This window comes from Nylanderia fulva, unplaced genomic scaffold (genome assembly GCF_048542155.1).
Source record: "Nylanderia fulva isolate GAGA-0341 unplaced genomic scaffold, ASM4854215v1 Scaffold3, whole genome shotgun sequence".
Taxonomy (NCBI): Eukaryota; Metazoa; Arthropoda; class Insecta; order Hymenoptera; family Formicidae; genus Nylanderia; species Nylanderia fulva.
Genome location: NW_028190368.1, coordinates 5,416,263 through 5,439,347, shown reverse-complemented (window position 1 = coordinate 5,439,347; position 23,085 = coordinate 5,416,263). Strand labels below are relative to the sequence as shown.

At 36.8% G+C, this 23,085-nt stretch overlaps 1 protein-coding gene across 4 annotated transcripts in view; it reads right to left on the bottom strand.

Moving 5' to 3' along the window:
• dyl (transmembrane protein dusky-like) overlaps nt 1-23,085 on the bottom strand; it is a 48,049-nt gene that overhangs the window by 2,363 nt on the left and 22,601 nt on the right. For 2 of the 4 annotated variants that reach the window (XM_029306156.2, XM_029306157.2), the window contains exons 2-5: nt 15,256-15,337; nt 1,709-2,484; nt 1,184-1,501; nt 154-472 (exon numbers count right to left, since the gene is read on the bottom strand). In XM_029306156.2, coding sequence (XP_029161989.1) covers nt 154-472; nt 1,184-1,501; nt 1,709-2,484; nt 15,256-15,337 — 1,495 coding nt within the window. Of the gene's footprint in view, nt 1-153; nt 473-1,183; nt 1,502-1,708; nt 2,485-15,255; nt 15,338-15,776; nt 15,926-16,490; nt 16,592-23,085 lie in introns of those variants that run through there. The other 2 variants (XM_029306158.2, XM_029306155.2) reach the window with 2 other exon arrangements.

Sequence of the window (23,085 nt, the reverse complement as noted above, 5' to 3'; positions counted from 1 at the left end):
ATACATGAAGATACAAAAATTGGGAACATGCAAAAAACGATGGTCCCCATTTTTGCTGAGGAAAAAAATGCGACAATTTATGACGGACACTCTGTATGCTACTAGTAAAAACAATAGATCCCAAAGCAATTAAAGAAAGGAAAAAACACTTACACTATCGTCGTCTTCCAACTCGTGCTCGCTGTGCCTTCGTCTCCTGGCGCCTCTGAGCTCGGCCGGGAAACCTTCGACCGACCTCGGTCGACCTCCGAGGATGGCTAGGTTACCTTCCAGCTCCTCCGTACCAGCGGTATCCTTTCGCTTCACAGTCTGGTACGCCGCCGAGTGGCCTGGTAGAGGAGGCGGAGGAAGATGGATATTGTCCTGGGGACTCTGGGGTGAGCTGCTCGCCGTAGCGTCGCCAGGCGTAGAGCTTGGTGAAGAGGACGAGGTCTGCGCTTGCGGCGCCGGAACCACATCTGGATTCGGTTCGCTACGAACAGAAATTAATTTGTTGTAATATTGTTTTCCAACGATCCCCTCTCATATTCCTGCTAAAGAAGAATCTTCTATTTTTATTTTTATCATTTTTTATATTTATTTATTTTTAAACATTTATTTATTATACGAATAATTAAATATAATATGAAACAAGTAATATAGATAATTTATTTTACATACAGTTTTGATAAATGTATATTGTAACATTATGTGTTTATGTTGGAAATTTTATTTCTCGATTTTCCCTATTATTTGAAAAAAATTATTGCTGCGTGGCGATATGAATTTGCAAGATACACTGTAATTTAATCTAATGTATATCTAAATATCTCTTTTTATATTTATGTCAGTATATTATATCTTGCTCCAAAATGTACGTGTTTTTGAATAAAATATCTCATAAAAGCATGCATAAAAATTATAGGAAAAATCCGCGCAATAATTCGCGTATATAATATTTTTGATCTCATAATATATTTTATACTTCAATATAATTTTTTCATATCTATAATAATGTTAATAATTGAATGATTAAATATTTTTCTAAATAAAATGGAATATTTTGTATAGAAATGATTTCGAGCGAGAAGAAATTCTAAATTCCTGACGCGATCTAACAGATTTCCTTTTGCGTTAGTTGGTAAATCTCAATGGACACTTCGCAGAAAAGCTTTCTTCAAACAATCATTGTGCTCTCTCTCACCTGTATGCTCCAGCCGGTCCGCTGGGATGTCGCGGATCCGGATAAGCTGGTGGCACACCGTATTCGGGCACAGGCGGGGCACCGTATTCCGAGGAAAGACCTTGCGAGACCGGTGCGCCATATTCGTGAGAAATGCCGGCGACAGGTGCGCCATACTCGAGACCAGGATGTCCACACTTAGGCTCGGGGCAATTGTATCGGCAAACTTGAATCACGCACTGGAAGTGGACGTTCATGCTGTCGGGAAACTTGAAGGCCTGGAAGTAGGCGAAGCTAACGACGGACGCGCTCGGCCCGAAGTTCTTGATCTTCTGGAATCTACAGAAAAAACCAGCCTCGTTAGTCTCGTCTCTCTTGGAAATTATCAATTCTAATTATATTATACGCAGAAAGAGAATTGGTTCATACATTTCTTACATTATTATATTATTCTACACTTTTATATTATATTTCAACATTATTATAATAATCGGTACCATATTTTATGATAAAACGATCGTCAGCTATGTGTTAAATCAGACTCACCTGGACATAATCTTCGGCCTGACAACGCAACCGTACTGATCGACCAGCTGAATCGGTGCCCTCTTGCCGTCGTGGGCGACGCAATTTCTCACCAACATGTCGAACTTATTCTCGTCGTCCTTGATGGCCAGCACCATCGTCATCGTCTGACCGATCTTCACGATGCCGGACACCTCGCTGGCCCAGGGACCCTTGCCGACCTGTATCTGCATCCAACACTGCAGGTTGTCCCCGAGAAAGTTAGCCGTCACGGCGTGCAGCATATCGACCTGGAACGGCCGGAAGGTGACCGCCTTCTCGTAGAAGTCGTACCAGGTGCAACGCAGCTTCCTCGCCTGATCCCAGACCTCCTGGACGTACGGGTCGTATTGCACGATGATCGTGTTCTCCACGTAGCTGCCGGACGGCGTTGGGGCGCCGTAAGCCGCTACGTTGTGATTCGCTGACGAGCTCATGCCGCACGAGTTGAGGAAGATCTCGAAGGTCGCGCTAAGGTGGCCGGTCCCGGGTTTCAGATGCACGCAATGCGGATCCGAGTAGAAGCCCTTGCTGAAGATCATGCCGTAGAACGGCCGATCGAACTCGATGTTCACCCGCATGTGCGTTTTCTCGCACTGCACCTGTAGATGCTTGATCTGCGGAGTGTCGGGCGACGCCAGCGGCCAGTTCTCCTCGTGGACCGCCGGCGGGCCGTACTGAGCCGGGGCCCCATACACTGATCTGTGTTCCAGAGGTAGCGCGCTGCTGTCGACCAACGGTGCTTCGCTCCGTACACCCTGATAACAACAACGAACAGTATTGTTCTTGGATTATTTTTAAATTAGCTGGATGAAGATGAGATGGAAATATGATGGAAATTCAGCTTATTGTGTTAGATAAGATGATTAAATATATCTAGATCAAAGATAAAATTATGTGTTGTTCTTGGATTATTTTAAAATTTGCTGCATAAAGATGAGATGGAAATATGATGGAAATTCAGCTTATTGTTAGATAAGATGAATATCTAGATCAAAGATAAAATTATGTGTTGTTCTTAGATTATTTTTAAATTTGCTGGATGAAGATGAGATGGAAATATGATGGAAATTCAGCTTATTGTGTTAGATAAGATGATTAAATATATCTAGATCAAAGATAAAATTATGTGTTGTTCTTGGATTATTTTAAAATTTGCTGCATAAAGATGAGATGGAAATATGATGGAAATTCAGCTTATTGTTAGATAAGATGAATAGCTAGATAAAAGATAAAATTATGTGTTGTTCTTAGATTATTTTAAAATTTGCTGGATAAAGATGAGATGAAAATATGTAAATTCAGCTTAGATAAGATGAAGATGATTTTATTTTAAATATATCAAGATATAAAAGATAAAATTATTTTTAAGACCGCTTATGTAAATATAATTATTAAAAAAATGTATTTATATTTTAATAAGTTATACATTTTTATCGCTTATTATTAAAGTTGTACTACTTAAGTATTTTTATGTGCTATGACTCTAAATCAAATTATCTAAACATTATTTTAGATAATTTAATAAGGATAACACTTTTATATGAGATGCACAGATATAGATAATAAATATTTTTGTTACCTATATAAAGATAAGATGACGCCAAAATTCTATCTAGATCATCTATATAATTTTATTTAGATAACAGCAAATACTGAAGATGAATAATGCTTCTTGAAGCAACGATCAAGAAAAAAAGATGTTTTATTTAATTATTAAAATAATTGTTTACATCACGTAATCAAGATGCGTATAATTTTTCTAGAATAGATATAACTAGTCTTATTCTTTCGAGGTATACAAAACGCAGTTATTTGACTGAAACTTTTTCAATCTGCTTATCAAGTAAACAAAGATCGTGAAACGAATATGACACAATTGTGTCGCAACTTTGAAGAACTTATTCAGCTGCGTTGAAACAATTCCGAGAGACAAGTGCCCTTTTGGAGACCCTGCACGTACAAGTTTCGAAATCGCTCTGCGGTTCTTATAACGGGCATCCAACGAAAGTTTCGACAGAATCGCATTAAATCGTGACGGAAAGCAGAGCGATTCCCCGTCTTTTCCTCCGACGAAAACTCTCGACACACGCACCGGTCTTTCTGGAATTACAATGAATGACGGAATCCCTCCCTTTCGTCGTCACTCTTCATTCCCTCTTTGGTACGATATGCGGAAGCGAGGCTGTATTAGGAATTCCACGAATGTTTTCGGCCGTAGCGACCTTTGGCAACGGAATGCCAATCGAACGCGATTTACGGTGCACGAAATTCCGCAGCATCGAGGAAAGAAAGCACTCTGACCTTGAGAAAGGCGTCTCCGAATCCTCCTTAAAGTTCGTTACTTAGAACGAGAAAATCTGTTCGACGTACGTGAACAAGAGGTATTTACTCTTCCCTGTACATTCTCCTTCTTCCTCTCTCTTGTACAATCTTTATTTTTTTTAACCGACTAAGTTATGTACAAAAATCAATTCTAATGAAATATTATACTATACTCTCATTCTTAAGAAATCAACTTATGTATCATTGAGCAGATTTTGAGTCGTAATAATACAAGTGTATTGTGCTATTGAGAAGATTATTTCTTCACTAACTATTTTTTTTTTTTAGTAATATTCTCGTGATTATCAACAGTTCATTTGGACTTCAAAGAGCGGATTTTGAGTTGTAATAATACAAGTGTATTGTGCTATTGAGAAGATTATTTTTTCACTAACTTTTTTTTTTTTAGTAATATTCTCGTGATTATCAACAGTTCATTTGGACTTCAAAGAGCGATCAATCAATATTAATTCTTACAACGTGCTCTGTAAATATCATCCGATCACAACAGCACACGTCACGATTGATATGTACACGTCCGAATCCGTGTCGTGAATCGAATGGTGTCGACACTTTTGTGCCGATACACACGAGGTACCGTATGTTAATAATGTTCGAAAATATGCTGACAAAAAACGTGACCGAAAACATGTGTACTGTTAGCCAAAGGAGGAGCATTCGTCGAGAGAGCAATCGAATGCGGGCTTATATACATGTTTGGAAGGCCGGCTCCCTCGGGCAATTTTGTATTCCGATTTGGCGCAGAGTTGCAGAAACGTAATTATACCTGCGTATATCGAAACAACTGCGTCTTCACTTCTGCCAAGGGAAATCGTTCTAAATGCAATTTTATTTCGTGTAGCAGCGTACCGCATTCTCTTACGCTTTTCCCAATTTGACACGCAACTCTAAACACATACATGCACACGCATACCTGTACATATATATATATACACTGCTTCATCATTAATTTAATATCTAAAATCTAGCATTTGTAGCGTTTTCTATTTGATACGACACGAATTCACTCGTACACTATCACATTAACACGACTGAAAATAAATGTATAATTAACGTGCCGATCTAAGGATATCATAAATATATAGTCTCAGATAATATTTGCGTGCTAAGTTATCATGTTTCATTGTGCAAAAATTAAGAGGCGTGCGGAAAAAAAAATATATATATATATAATACACACATTTATATGTATATATACACATTTATATATTTATAAATATATATTTAGAGATAACTGTATAAAATTAGATCGTTGTGTGCCAATTGCAACAGTTTTCATTATAAGCTAATTACAAAAACCAAACGCTCGCGTTTACGCATGCGTGATCGTAAACTAGATCGCATAAATCTTATAACAGTGTACAATTGATACAGTCATTAATCTTTAAACAACACGTAACATTAATTTGTATCTATAATTATTTCATCAAATATGTATGCACATTGTAATCGCGTCTAGTATGCGAATCACAAACCGCGAAAAGGATTATTTCCGAAACGAACGATTTTAGAGGATATTGTAAGAATTGATCGTTGAAACTTAATAGGAATCGAGTCGTACAATTATTTGAGAAAATCTTATCCTTCAATCTGAAGATAGAAAAATTCTATTTTCCTCTCTTGATCTCTTGCTCGCTTCGATAACACGGTTATAACTTCCCGGAAAAACCGAAGCAGTTATCCTCATGTACTGTAATTTGGAGAAGTTAACAGGAGACCCCAGATCGTTTTAATCATCGGGCGGTATCAATCGTGACAGTCGGCGATTCACCGAGCATACCTGTCCGTTTTCTTGTTCTACTTGCATCTACATTTCATCATTAGACTCGCGAACTACCTTCTAAATAGAAAAAAAAATACCGGTACATCGAAATCACGATCCGCTACACGGATTGTAAATTGTTTTCAACTTAGATAAATGCGACCAAAATCTCTTGTCTCCTTCTCTCTTTGACAGTTTGTCGATTTTTTCATGTATGGGAATAAGTGATATAGGTCAGAGTATATAAAATCCGAGCCAATTAGTCCGCTAGTTTTGAATGAATACTATATCCCGGTTATACTATATTTTTATAGCCAAAGTTAATTTTACTTTGTAAAAGTTTTCACCGTATACCCTCATTTTATTACGTCTTTCTGCCATCCTGCTAATTTTCTTAAGTATATAAATGGGTTAGAGATACGATTACAACTTTTGCGCGAATGGTGAAACGCTACTCTTAAATCTAACATTTAGCGAAAAATAACTTTCACGATGAATCGTTAACCTTAATATCAAATATAACTTTTCATGACGAATCGTTAACTCTAATAGAATCGTCTTCATATTAAGGCTGATAATTTTAACTTTAAAATGGGATGTATTTAAATGTAAATTCTATTCAATAATCGTATTAACAATATAGTACTTAAAATATTTAAGAAAAGATCAAATCATTTAGTAAAAATCTTTCCTCAGTGGTAAAAGTCGACCAAACTGGCAATCATTTATTGTAGATAATTAGTTAAAATACAACGTTTCGACTGCCATTGCAGCCCTTTTCAAGTAAATCTATAAAAAGTTACATAAAAATAATTATAATTTTAATACATTTCACCTCAACAATTAATTATAAATTCATAAACAAAAAAATGTTACATACCAAAAGTAAATGCAAAATAAATTAATACAGTAAATCAAATTCACTGCATACCTCCGACAACATTCACCATTGTTTTAATGAACAATGTAAAATTGACAGAAGTAAGCAAGAGATAAAAAGATGTTAACAGTTAGCAAGAATCTTAGTCACTACGCTTTAAAAAATCGAGACAAAACTAATGTGTCTTTCGCAATCTAAAACTTCATAACAAAGTCAAATAAATAAATAGGTAAAAATAAAAATGATTTAAATAGCGTCGAGAATCATTTAGCTTGGAATTAATTTAGTAGAAAATTTAAACTAAATTGATTTAAATTTATCTTTTTTCTTTTTACGAGACATCCGAAGAAGGATACGTCGCAACAGAAGCCAGTCTGATTTCACTTTTCCATTGTCATCCGCCAAATGACAAATTGTTCCCGACTGGACACAACGAACCCGTGTACATACTTTCACTGAATCGCGTATGCAGAACGAGCATCTTAATTGCCGCGGATGTTACGGCTCGATACGAGACTCGTTGGCGACGATTTCAGAGGTTCCGCTTTAATCGCGCGCAATTTTACACAATAGCCGCTATTGGCCGCGCTGTTTAATAGGTTGAGTGCTACGGACGGATACCGGTGTCCGATATTTCACGATATTTTTATCTGCCTCGCGTATTACATACACAGCGAAGAGTCCGCGAATATCTTGACTTTCAAGGTTAGTATATATTAATTCGGGAAATTTATGTACGATGAATATTTAATATTTACATTTTAATATTTTTCTCCTCATCTGCTTAATGCAATATAGATACGGTATCGGGCACACACGCGTATTAGCATAATTTTAAAAATACAAAAAGATATTCGTAATTAATGTGCAATAAGAGGAGATAGGATCAAAATGATTATATTATCGATTCGCTTCTGTTTACATATTCCAATTATAAAAAAAAATTGTAATTTACGGGAGAGATGCACACACACATATGTGACGATATTGACGACAAACGACGGAATTTCTCCCGTTTAGAAAGCATCGCGTTTCTGCGGGTTCGCGCGATGCATTCGACAACGTAACATAGCCCGCTATCAAAAATAAGATAACAAAATTTTCACAAAGAGAAACTTTGGACTCGCAATACAAGCGATGTCTCTTTGACTATATATGGTGGCGAAAAAGTAGGCCGGGTCAGTCAACGTAGACGGCGGTACCTACATGTCGCGTTGCACGTTTCGATAAGGCTATTATGCGGAACGTTTCGACGTCGAAATTGAAGCAGTAGCTGGTAGAAAAATATTCGTCGACTCACTGCAAGATAATATGCATGTACATCGCCGCTCGAGTTCGTTCGAGCACATAACGTATCGGTTGTACATTTTTAAAACAAGGCTTAGTTATATTCCGAGCGGCTTAATTAATCAATCGATTCCCATTAAGGGGAATAATAATAATGTTACAGCATAAATTTTAATAGACATTAAATTTATAATATAAAAAGTTATATTACATATTAATAAATATGTGACATATAATTTTTTAATTCACACATATATATATATGATACGAATCGAGAATGTGGAACTAGAACAATCGTTGTACTTTGGAAATAGAAGATCGAATATATATATATATATATAATACATATGGAACGTTTATCTTTGGGTATACAGCGATAAAATAAAAATCATTAATTATTCTAATTTAAGATATTATTACCCAAGTGTTAACAGCTAGTGAGATTAACAAGCGCCGACAGATGAATCATTTCTTGCATAAAATGTAAAACTTACTTTTACCGAGGAAAATGAGTACGAAATGGTAAAAATCAAGCAAGACCATTATTAAATTGAAGACAATAATGTTTCGCCGAGACTTAATGCTCTTTATCTGATCCATTTTTATAATAACGGTACTTTACGAATGAAAAGTCCAAGTAGAGTGGAATAAATTGCGCATTCAAACGCTCCGTAGATCTAATCTACAGATTACCCGCTTTGGGGGGAACCTAAATCGTCGACGTTTTTTTTTTCTTTCCCTCTCTCTCGCTCTTTTTTCTCCTCTTTTTGAGGTATCGCGAGCGCGGGAAGATGATGCGCGATCTAATTAAGAGCAGGGCGATTAATGCCGTAGCGCATAAGCGTACAAAAGCGCGTGCGAACCAGGCTGAGAACCGTGACGGGCGTGCACTTTCGCGGAATAAAACTCGTCGGCCGGGATTTTAATTAAAGAGGGACACCGACCTGTGTGCTGACTCTCCGGTGCGGATATGTATATGTATATATATATATATATATATAGGCACAATACTAACGAAACGGCGATGCGCATCGAATGCGCAAATGTCATAGCGAATTCGGCTGGGTGCGGCCGAGCAATCGCACATGCAAAACCTCCTGCTAACTTTTATACATCGCGGTTTAATCCTAGTTCCAACGTTCATTCGCGCGGCCCTCTCTCACTCGCGTGTCGATGACCCTCTTTTCATGATTAAAATTTCATTCCGCGGATGCTGATTAAATTTAATCCTATACGCAACTCGTCGTGGATTATGACGGCAGATTGTAAAACGGCGCGGATTAGATTGTGGAAACTTTTGATGCGCGCCTTTTGCCGCGACGAGAAAGTATCGCAATTAAACAGTTATGAAAATCTCATTCACGTAAGGGTGAGTACCCAGCTTCTCCACCTGTATGCGCGTGTATAAAATGATGTAAAAAAGGATAATAATTCTCTCCCGCAGAAAGATACACGGGTGATTATAATTTCTGATACGCAGGATTCAAAGCGAAATTTTCCAACGATTAATGTACGACGTAGCATACTTTATTTTTTAGCTTCAACTTTTTTCATCTATTACAATTAAAATTGCGTTATTACCCTCTCGATGCCTTTCCTGAGGCATGGGATATAACAGATTATTGCAGAAAATATTTTATATTAACATTTGCTCTTTTCCTTCAGATACAAACAATGATAAATATATTGGCTGAAACGTTTTAGTAATAATGAAAAGCTTTGCGCGATTCTCGTAAAAGAACAATCAAATTGCGACAAAGAGCAGGGATTTAAAATAAATTAATTCCGCCAGGCAAATTAGCGTGTATTAAAACCTATTCTTGAATCAAAACCATAGTTTTGCAATTTAAGTATCGTCATTAAAGTATTTAGTATGCTGTATTCAATCACTGCAGAATCGTTTGCGGTAACTGCCAATTATATATAAGGCTGCAAGATAATAAAACAACAAAGCTGATAATAATATCACACGATAAATTTAATAGCGATATTTTAAGAAACTAAGCATAGACGTTACTTCTGTTATATTTATAAATAATTATAGCATTAAAAAAAAGAATATTTTACTTATATATTAAACATTATATAATATTATAAAAATTTATTTATAAACCTAGATTTATAAAGATTCCCCTAGATAAAAATCTATGACATTACACAGACTTATTAAATGAATAAATCAATTTATTATTAAAAAATGTAAAATTACAATTGCTATAATTAACTTTTACCGTATGTATCGTTCAGAAAATACATACATTCCTGCAAAATAAGGCCGGTAATATCCGCGCACACCCACACGAATATATATAATCTCTCTCTCTCTCTCTCTCTCTTTAGAAAAAAATTGATATTATTATCTTCTCAAATGCATTTATTTTGAGAATGCAACAAAACCTGTTACATTGTACGAAAATGCAATTAAAATTAACAGTTTCGTGTAAGGCGGTGTTTCGTGATTACAGGATCGTCATCGATGGTGGAAACGCAACATGGGAAAGGTCTAACGATCTCGAATTACAAGATCGCTAAACTGGCTGCCGGAACGAGTGCAGCCGGAGACTCTGTGGTCGTCCGCAAGATTGCACGTTGTTAAGAGTCGCAAATACACAGGAACGGTTTCATTCCCATTCATTACGAGTTGTCAATGGCGGTCTGACATTACGGCTAAGAAAACTTTCAATAACTATTAAATCACGCATCTTCGCGTTTAAAAAACGAAACAATTACTTATGTTTGTTATATCTACCGCATTTTGCTATTTTGTAATCATACGTAATCTCTATCCTTTTTCTTACATTATACGTATCAGAACCCTCATTAAAATGAAGTGTATAAAAAATGTAACCAATATGGCGGACCAACTCAGGCCTGTCATATAATAATATATTTATTATAATATATTTTACTATTTTTAAATAATTTAATAAAAACTATTCTTAATGTTTAAAATTTATTCCGACAGTTTTTTTAACCGTATTTATTTTTTTCAATTGTGCACAAAATCTAACACAAAACTGTCAAAAAACTGTCAAAATAAAAAAAATCTGCGCTGGCGCACATTGAATAAATCGGCCTGAGTTGACAGCTATATCAGTTACATTTTGTTACGTTTGACAGCATGTAGTTGATATAGAAGTGTCCTGACCTTTATATAAGACCGTGCTCTGACATTTGAATGACATAGTCATTTGACGTTACAAATAAATGGAAATCGAAGAATAATACATTCCTCTGTTTCTAGATGTTATATCTATTAAGAAATGACGTATAGTTGCAATCGTATGCTAATTTCTTATTAACTTTTTAGAATAATATCACTCTAATGCAACACTTATTTTAGATTGCTTTTTGCGCCCGCGTTGCGTGTAGTTGAGAGAAAATAAAAGGCTGAAAAGCGAGAATCAAAGGTATTGCAACTTCAAAAGATTATGCGCGGATTATAGTCGGGGTGAATTAGTGAGATGCATTAGTTTCGTGTTTTATGAATAAACCGTACCTCCTCTATCTCCACAACCCTGTTCCCAATATGACCGGCACCTTTGAAGATTTTTCTAATTTCGTCAAAAACTATGAAGAGGGTTCGCTAGCTGACTGAACTCGGCGAGGAAAGTCGTTCTTTCTCATTCGTAACTAATGGAATCGACTTAAGCGTCATTAAGGAAAATTCTTTGTTATATTTCATTCTAGGTAAAAATGTTTCTTAAAAAATTTTTAATTACTTTTATACGTCGCAGCACGTTCAACTTTTTTAATTTCAAAAACAAGAACGCGCACATGTACAGTTCTCAGATTTGTCTACTTCGAATTACGAATTTTCATAAACACACAATAGATCTGATTATAATCCGCAGTTTTGACATTAAATTAAATCAGAATATTCACAAAAGAGTACTCCTCGGAGAATTTTCGCCCGGAAGTTTTCTCAAGGAAGCCAGTTACCGATTGTTTGATAAAAATGGTATAAAGTTATGCGTCGCGCTATAAATTATCCGTAAATAAAAGGAGGGATGAGAGAGAGAGACAGAGATTCCGAGGGGGAGCGAGAGGAAATGGTGGAAAAGAAAAAGCGTGAGACAGGTGAAAAGACGAAAAAGGTAGTTGATGAACGGCGAAGAAAGAGGGAAAGAAATGAAGACAGTGCGGAAGAAAGACAGACGGAGAGAGAGCACTGTCTAGAGAGTATAGTTGAAAGAGAGGGCATCGCGTCCGGCGCAGTGACCTACTATCTTCGGTTCGACGGCTCGGCTATATGTAGACAGACCGGCGTGGTTAGAGTGTGTATGCGAATCGTATATACACCGATACAGATGTATGTGTCCACGGCATAGATGTTGGATGCACCGGCTGCGCGTATATATTTCCTCCTACTTTATTCTCCGTCGTCGTCCGATGACTGCATTACATTTGCGTGTGTCACGTTGCGTGTACGAAAGGAAACACGTATTATAGATTGTAGATTATAGCACGAATACCTGCCTCTCGATGTTCCTCGTTCTGTGCTCGTCTCATCCCCCTCGATAAATCTCGAAACGCAGGCAATTACAAATTGGACGTTTGTATGCACCAGTTTTCCTCGCAAATGCGAATCCCATTTGATTCACACCACGTTTTCTCTCATCAATTATTAAGCGGGTTAAATCTCGTTACGCTCGACATTTTTCTTGTGTTGCCCGCTATGTTGCCCGAGAACGATGTTGCATAAATAATTCTGACGAGGGAAAGGAGCTCAAACAGGAGATATTTGAGCTCCGTAAATTGCGAAATAGAAAGACTAATTTTCCTTGACGGTCAGCCTCTCAAAAATTCAATGTATGTCATAGCACGAAATTTCGATATCGTCAGCTGTACCTTTGTTCGTTTTGTTCATTATTTTTTCAAGAACTAACAATCATGATCGATCAACCTGTCAAAGCTGTGTTATCAAAGTTAACGCGTCCTCTGCGATTGATTTTTAATTCAGAAGCTGCGCGATGCACTAGGTGAACTTTCATAAGAATAGAACAATGAAGCAATAAGAGAATTTACATACGAACAATGAAAATAACGAAGAAAATGCATCGAAAAAAATACTTTTGTAAGAAATTAATTGTATAAATCTCAAAATCATTACCTTTCCCTCCATCCTAATAAAATTAATTTTGCACTATTTTGTTTGTACACGAAGAGAATTTTCTCTTAGAATTTACCCTGAAAATCATGATAATCGTGGGACAATATAATATCGAAAGAATTTTATAAGAGTTTTTCTGATTAATAAAATATTAATATATCTATTATACATAGTAAAATTAATCGAACATATTTTATATCTTATTATAGTAGATATGAATATTTCTTATTGTGATAAATAAAATTTGAGGGTAAATTTTACGAGAAAATTCTGTCTGCGTAATAAATTCGATCGTGCCAACGAAAACGCATATATACGACACAGATGTACCAGATAATCGCGCTGCAGAATTTTCCGTACGAATTGATTTAGTTCTCACGCGGAAGAGTCAATTCCCACGTGAAGCACAGCTGGGAACAATCATTCGACGATCATCATGCATTGACGGTGACTTGAGCGCGCGCGTCCCCGCGAGCCATATCCGTATTTACCGATTATCCGACGCAGCGATTGCGGGCCGCTTCATTCAGACTTTTGCCTCGGAAAGCCGCGGCTATATATGTGGCACAGGTAGCGCCCGCGGCTACGGTGATTCCTCTTAAGCATTAACTCAACGTCGTGTTGATTCTCGGCCAGCGGCACGTACATAGCGGTCTCGTCGAAGACGTCGAGCATCAATGAAGTATCACTTTTCGTCCGGATGGATTTTTTCACGATTGCATCAATCTTTTTTTTTCAAAAAAAAAAAAAAAGAACCTCGAGTGTGTCTCTGAATTTTTTGAGATGATCGATTCCTCTGATATTTTGGCATCTTTGCGCGTGGAAGACAGTAAAGCAGATCCGAAGATTTGAGGATGTTTGTATAGCAGCGGAAATACATGGGTGATGTTTTCGATAAAAGAGACAACGCGTTACGAACTCGATAAATATTTAACATCGGAGATATATATGCAAATCTTCTCTCAGTTTGCGATATCATCCGGAGAAAGTCGATTATCATCCGGAAGATGAATGCAAGGATTATTCATGTGTCAGCAAATCCATGCGATATTCGAATTAATAAAACATATTGCTCAAAATAACGTTATACATCAACTCGCGAATAGAGACAAAGTTAAACAATATTTAGAAATAATATACAAAGGTAAAATGTCGAGGAGGTACATATACAAGGTGTCTGACACAAGTCAAATCGAAAATATAGATCTCGTTATTTGGAGACAATTTTTCCTCAGCAAAAATGTCAAGGGAGGCCATCATTTTTTGCATGTTCCCAATTTTTGCTATTGCGTGTATCTTTATAACTAAACCTTAAATTAAAATTTTATTAAAGTAAACTCCACTCGGAATTAATTGGAGAATGTGGTTTTGTTAATATTTTATTTCCAGAAGGCTTAGTTTGCAAAAAACCCTTCATTTTCAGTCGCTTATAACTCGAAAATTCTTGATACTTCAAGATTTATATACTTGTACATTTTCGGTGTGACACCTTATGCCAGACATCCTGTATATACATTGTTGGATCGCTCTAATAATTTCATTTCTAAACATTTAATTGACGAAACGTCACGCGAAAGTACAAGGTACACACGCCACATAACGTGCGTAAATAACTCGAACCGCGACAACATAACGGTTACCGTATTAACGACCTGTCTGTCACTTTAAAGGGGAGATTGCGCGAGCTAACCGCGAGTGTAGCATAATCTTCCGTTGTTCGACTGAGAAATTATTGCGCACAGTGAAATTACAATGTCGATCGTCGTTGGCATGCGGATTTGCTGTGAGGCGTTATGAAACGGATGCGTGTAGTAATCGCGCGCACGTACGCGGGAATGCGGTAATCGACCTCCGGCGGAATTAGAAGATTGCCGATGGGTTTGGCATGGATGATTTATTTGGCTCATTTGCGCGAGATTAACTCGCGAAACGCCGGCATTAGAATCCATTACACCCGAATCCACTTATCTCACACGCCAGAAGAAAAAAGAGACCGATACGCGATATAATCGCTAAGTGCTTGAAAGTTTAGCGAAGAAAAAAGCTGCATATTTGTCATGTCCGACTTATTTGCAATTATTGTTGATACGCAGGAATGCGCACTAATTATACAATCTTTGAGAAAATCATGTTTTACTCACGGCCAATAATAAGGGCAGCAATAGGATAAAGGCTGTCTTCCGTATATTCCGCCACGTCCTCTCCATCATGTGCGTGTCCTCTCTGTAATAAAAAGAAGAAAAAATTAGTTACGTCATTATGAGTTTAAAATTATGAGCACATTATCCATTATTAATCTGAAGGAAATAAGATTTGAAATCGCATTAATTATAAGAATTCACAGTGATACGATATTATTTGTTAAATTCTATTTGATAATATATATATATACATATATATATATATATATATATATATATATATGTGTGTGTGTGTGTGTGTGTGTAAGATTTAATAATTATATAATTATATATAAATATAAAATCTTAATAAATTTTTTTAAACCCATAATATAATTTCGTTCAAGTGTATAATTAAACAAAATTATATTGAATTTAAAAAAAGGATTTAGATAAAAAGTATGCAAAGTATGCAGGAAAAATGACGCAAAAGATAAGCCGCCAATCTCGTCGCTAGTCGGACGCGCAAGTGACATATTTACTTGTCAATGACTGCACGCAGAACGTTACGCAATAAACATTTAACCCACATCTCGGAACACGGAACTTGTTGATCAGAAGTGTCCTCGAAATCTATATAATCTTGAAGAAAAAATATACACTTGCGTAACACCGTATAGAATCACCACACCGTTCTATGTTTTATAACGTTTTAAAAATGTAAGAAAAACAAATTATCATACAGTCGTGCGTATACACGTTTATCGCGAGTCGTGCACGTTTATTGCAAAATTTACAATAATAAAATCAGTTTGTAATAATAAAAAAAAAAATAACAATGTCCATCATGCTCGTCTGCGTTTATTGAAATAAAAATTAAAATATGTAAATTCTTATAGGCAGATTTGCAAAGATATCGAAGAGGATAAATTCAATACACATCTCTCGCGAGAGCAAAACGAAAGCACGACTGCGAATCTTCTTCGGAACGAAAGTCTTGCGAAAGAAGAACAATTAATCGATGCACCTCGTTGCGTATCCTTCCGGTCCCTGGGAGCCTCGTTCTACGGAAGAAACGCGCAAAATCACTTGGACAATTCCCCCGCGAAAGCCACCTGCTCTTCCCTTTTTAACGAACCCACGAATGCACCGACCGCAACGGGAACTCCAACAACTCGCGTCAGTTGGTCCTCATTAGGCCCGTTATGCGCTTTTTCCTTCTCTCTCAATTTTTTTTTGTTTAATTTAATTTTTACCGTCGTGCTCTCGTGTCCGATCGCGAGGATTCGACGGGCCCAGAGGTGGTTTTCCTGGTCGACGGGGACCGACTGAAGGTGCGAGCCACACTCGTCTCGGCCACGAGCCACGTCCCAGTGACCTACTGAAGATCTCGATCGCTCCCCTCGTCTTCCACATTACGCGCGACGTCAGGCCCAAACAGGCCCACCGTCGACGGATATCCCTACCATGCGTTCGATCGTTCCTGCTCTTTTTTTCGCTCGCGTTCTCTTCTCTCTTTCTCTCTCTCTCTCTCTCTCTCATCCTCTCGTTCTCTTTTTTTCCCTCTCAAAGAGTGGTAGGGGTCTTACAGCACAGGTGAAAGACACGCGATGAGCGAGATAGCTCGTCACACGAACGTCGCGCGAATGGAGTTTTCATTGAAAAAAAGATTTTCAATGGAAAGGTTAAAATTAGAGATGCCGTAATGAGAAAGTGACGTAAGTGATGATATTCATCCGTGGCGCGCAATGTTCTCCATTTCCCGCGATAATAATAATTCAGTAGCTGATACGCGAAATTTTGGAGCGGAGTCATCAAGAGACTCCCAAATTTATATTCGACGCGAACGGTAAGTATAGTGACAGCACGCGACGGGGTCGTTGAATTTTCAGGCATCGATATATAAGTCGCAAATTTTTTGGATCACGTTTTGATCAGTTTCCCGATGGAGAACGAGACAATGGAAGCTCGGAATGCGAGCCATCCGTCATACGGGGTCGTTTTGCAACGAAGAGAGAACAGACCTTCGGAGAGATGGAGAGGCGAAAGACAAGGATATGGATGCTCGACTCGTGACTCGAATAACACGGGATCCCGATGCGATGGAAACCAGAAGCGACACTACATTGCAGCCGAACTGGCTCCAATTTCAAAAAATCGCACGAAGGACGGCGCAGAAGTCGTTGAAACGGGGACGTTTCTCCGCTTGAGAATTGAGTCACGATATACGGACTCTGCTGATCTCTCCTAAGTCCAATTTCGCGAATCGTCGTTTCGCACTGCGTCGTATAACCCGGCGTCGCGTCGGGAGTAAAGAGCTGCGCGAGCAATGCACAAGATTTCGCAACACTCATGCGGAATAGCGAAACACTCGCGTTAAATTTATTATGACTTTTCGGAAACGGATTCTAGGTGTACTTTATAAAAATAAAGTCCTCCTCCTCTCGATTTGCATGACTAATGTCTGATATCGTTTAATCACTTAAGACCAGTTTCACCATCTCCGATTATCTCAATCGACCGGTCAAATTTAAGAATTGCAGCCAACTGCGGAGCATGTTTTATTAGAAATGTAGATAAAGTTGATCAGTTTTAAGTTGGCAATTTTTTAATTTAATCAGCCGATGAAATGAAACTGGCTTTTATAATATACAATTGAACAGAGTAGGAACTTGATAAAAATGACATCATCCGTCGAATGTGTATTTGTTGTGCATTTCATACTTTCGTTTTCAATTCTCGAAATATTTGCGGTCTGCATAAGCCTATATTTACGTAAAACCACAACCGATAAGAATGCGACTGGAAAGCTAATCGACAGCAGTGAGTTGACCTGGATTTTCCACCCGCATAGATGCTAACTCGTTCATCCGGAAATGGCTTATGGAAGCCGGCCCACGTCGAGGGATAACGAACAGTAGATAATACGCGAAAGTGCGAGTGAACGTTCTCTTTCCCCATTTTTTTTTGCGACGTTTGCGTAATTCGTGTGCAACGCGAACCTATTTCCGATAAACAGATCTTCTCGTGCACGATTATATTTTATTATACCTGCATTTATAAATATTTGATATTCTTAATTTTAAATATTGGAATTATATAAAATACTGAGCAAATTTGCTGAATTCTATGTCAAACCGGAAAGATATAACGCGACAGACGCTGCATTGTCGAGGAAATTGATGTTACGAGAATGCAAATTTACTCAAATATGCCAAGATCGAAGGATCGTGAAATTATAATATCGGTATACTACCTATGTATGTTTGTTGAAATTATGACAGACAAATGTATAATCTAATAGCTTTATTTGACTTCTCGTCGGTCGTGTGTAACATATTTGACAAACACCCATTTGAGAGCCGGAATTCAAACATTCCTTCTCTGGTAAGGGTTATTCTTTCTCCTCACATGTTTTTTTACCTGGGAGAAAGACCCGACGGACTACCTTCATTCATCGAATTTTCTCACCCCGATTATTTCCCCCGGCTTTTTTTCAGCCATCCGGCTGGTCTTTCATCTTCGTCGGAGCACATATACGAGATCCCTTATGCGCTCGTCGATTGACGAGCATCCTAAATAACTATACCGAATATACGTCATATTAAAAGTTCTGTCGAAAATGTCGGAGCTGCCACAAAACATTCAAAGGAGAGAAAAAAAAGAGGAAATCAACGGGCGAGTTTCCGCCAGTCACTGTGAACCGTCATTTTGCTTCTTCAATCATTTAATCTAGACTCTCGTTCATCGCGTTATCGTAAACTCGTACAAGTTTAGTCAAAATTCAACTGAATCTCTACCGTTTATTTATGAGCAATAATTATGCAGTCGAAGCCTTATATCGTATATGATTCAGGAATTAAATTTGATCGACCAATTATATTCTTTTACTTGAATTTTCTCAACTGAAAAGCCCAATTAGGAAATGCGACATTGGAGAATATTTTAAAGTCGACATTATTTAAATCTATTATCAGGTATATATTATATTTGCAATTATAGAGTATTTTTATAACTTTAAAATATTAATCTAATAATAATTTGATATGCAAGTATGTCATTAGTTTCATATACATTATAATACATAATTTATTTTCTCACATTTATAAACTGTTTACGAAATTAATATTTATAAATAATATTTATAAAATAATATTCATAAAATAATATATTTATCTAAATATAGATTTTAATGTCTGAATACAAAAATATTTTAACATCGAAAACTTAAAAAATGTATTCTTTAATTATTAAATAAGATTTTAATTTGAAGAGAAGAACGTCTTTACAAATTTTCTATAAATATAGCAGAAGAAAGTAGAATGTGATTAGTATGGACATCGTATATAAAGAACGTGAGCAACGAAACGAAAATCTACAGACTCACTAATGTCCCAAAAAGGGGGACTTCTAACTATCGATAGAAAGGCGGGCTCTATTAGGAGAAAGCGGCCTCGAAAATTAATCATCGCAGTGTACCCTATCGAAAATCGTGAGTCCAGGTAATGTGCGACCTATCCGAACCAACCAGATTCTCCAAGAATCTCGTGTCGGAGACCCAAATCTTCCGGATGACGAGGATCTTCCATAGAGAAAAGGAGAGGACTGCCTACTTACGCGCGCTATAAAATCCGGCTCTTTATGTATTTACATATGCATACACACATAGACGCTCGAGTCTCGAAAGACTATACTTTAGTGTAGAAAGAACAGAGAAACGAATAGTTTGATATTTGAAAGACAAAGAGGGAGAAAGACAGGAAGAACGACGGACGTGGAATCTAAGACACATATACAAGTAAGAATCCTGTTTTCAAATACTCATAAAGGCGGTGGTTTGTCAACGTGGAATTTAGATATTAAATAGATTATCATGTTTTCAAAGTTAAGGAGCAGTTTGCAGGAAATGTATAGTTAAGTCGTTATACATATGTAGCGCAATATAAAGTATATAAAGTACATTATAATTTGCCAGAAAATCCTTAATTCATTTTAATCACCGTATTATTTAATCTAATTACAGAAACATATCATATAAATATAATTATATCTATATGACACATTTTTATCACATTTTTAAGTACGAATACGAAAAAGCGATAGAACAGAGAAAACAAATTAAGTAAAAAAATGAAATTATATATAAGTTAAAAAAAACACTGAAATAAAAATACACATGAAAATTACGAGAAAGTGATAAGATGAAACATGTGTCCCCGTTTTTTATCAATGATACATAATTACTATTGATTTCCCTCTGCTAATCAGAAAATAGATTATATAATCACACCAAGTGTCGCGCCAAGAAAGTCTTCCGCAAACATTGCATATATTTTGTAGTTTGCGTAGTACTTAAAAACTATCATAAATAAAATATATAAAGAAAATCGAATTTTTATTAATTCGATCTTTTAATTTGCCGTACTTTATCTCCTGTCTCTAATCTCTCTTTTTTCTCTCTCACATATACAATTTTAAATTATCTATTTAATTTTAATTATTGTTTTCTCTTCATGTTATGATTTTTAGTCAGTTATATTAATGTTTATTAATTCTAGTTTACTAATTTTGCTTCTTTAAACTCGCGATGTTAACTAACACTAGTAAAAATAATGTTAAAAATCCTTAGAAAAATAAATACTTAATTCATTAGTAGGATATGATTCAGAAAGACTTGGCATCATATCGGAATAAAAAACTCGTCTCCCAAGTCTCCTCGTTCAAGTTTCTCATTAAAGAAATCAGATATCTAGGGTCACAGTAGCAGACCCTTCTTCCGTATTATTATTTTATACCGAACCGTATGGTGCAACCCTTTGTTCGCGACGCGTGCGTGACAGGTGTGTACTCGTGACGTAACATCGGTACCGTTATTCGCCGGACACACACGCCAGGTGAAACCCTATAAGAATGTGACGTGACACGGAACACCGTGCACCAAATTCTGCACTCCCGTGAAAGTGACTCGAATGGGAAAGAAGATTCCGCACGGAATAAACCATAACGGTGCAATCGCGAGATATTTATAGCGTTATTAGATTTTTTATTACACTATAATTTGCAGATCTTTTTTTACGAATCTCTCTGGAAGAAAATAAAAAAATGATATATAACCCAATGCGTTTGAAATATTTTTTTTTTATTATTCATTAATGTTTACTGTAATAAATTTAATATGCAACAATATAATATATTACTATTCTCGGTGTAATAAATTAATAATAATTTATGTGAAATCCTATAAGAAAACAATGTCAGTTGTACTTTATATTACTTGTCTTCACAAACGGGATAAGAAAAGTATTATATAATTATATAAAATTATAATGACTAAAATTACATTTTTCGAAATTTAAAAGCTATCTTTATTTATATTAAGAATATTATAATTAATTAGCAACTGAGAAATTTAAATTAACAATTATCTCTAAATAATAGCTTCAGCAATTATTTTAAGAAGAATATTTAATTATTTCAAATGTTAAAGCAATTTTTAAAAATGTATTCTTGCTTTTGTTTAAGATGAAGGCGTATAAATTCCTCCAATAGAGTCATTAAAAACTTGTAGAAATATTTCTATCGTTCTTTAACAATTATACGTCTGTTGAACGACGAATAGTTTCTAGATCCGTTCTGCTGAGCGCGTGAAATTGCACTCGGTGGTCTTTCTAACATTGTAGGAACATTAGCGTGGCGTTGAATTTCAACGGCTAACGAGCCCCACCGCGATCACATAATCAGAAAAGCGGAAAATCATGCCGCGACAAAAGGAACTTATGGAAATCTAGTAGAAAGCATAACGGGCCGCTCTAAGAGGGCAATCAGAGAATAAAATTCAATCATACTCCCTCTCTTTATCTGTCTCGTGTAACCATCCCTCAAACCCACTCGTACCCTTCTTTCTCTTAGATCTAATCTCCTTTATTGGAGTAATTTATTCCTCAATTAAGATTTCTGGTTAACTGCATCGTGCTCCTTACTCAGATTAATTCAACGCGTATCGATTTCGTTAACGACGTTAAAGTGTGCGGTCTCAATTCGATCTGACATTTCCATCACACAAGTTAGATGGAACGCGCGATCTCATCCTTGCTCTTTATAAACTGCCGCGTCGCATAACAGATGGTCTCTCTCTACCTACGCGCGGCCTTATTTCTGACATAGAGCCGGAGAAGGAAGGACGCGCCTCTCCGCGCGAGGAGAGACGCCAGTACGCTGACATACTGACTCGCTACCCCACATACCCTTTTGCCTTTTCAACGTATGCTCGCGCGCGAGACCAGGCGAGTGGGGAGACGAGATGAGAGAAGAGAAAGACAACCGGTGAGGAAGCGTCTCCTTTAATCTTCTCCATTGGACGAGGAGCCGCGATGTTTGATAAATTGACGCACAGTTATGCGCAAATTTTCGCCGAAATTCTTTTCATTGAAAGACAGCGAAGAAACATATTTCTGATGACGAAATTAAATAGTTAAATAGTCCGAATAAGTTCTAAGAACGAAGAAAGTTTCATTTGTGTAATGAAGACCAACAGAGAAAGAGACAAAGAGAGATAATGAGCACTATATTCATCTACTATTGTATATATACTTCTTTTCCTTCATCAGAGATAAAAATAAATTTCGAGTAATATCGAAACAATTAATCTCTCTCGACGAGTACAAAGTATCATATATAACTGTTCGATGAACACTCGACTTATATCTGCCATCGCGTACTTGTCTCTCACCTCTTTGAAAAAAGGGGGCGCAAAACAGCCGTCGCGTATCAAACTTACGAATCGCACCACAGTCTATATATACAGAATACCATATCACTGATCACAATATCGATTAACACATATCGAATGGC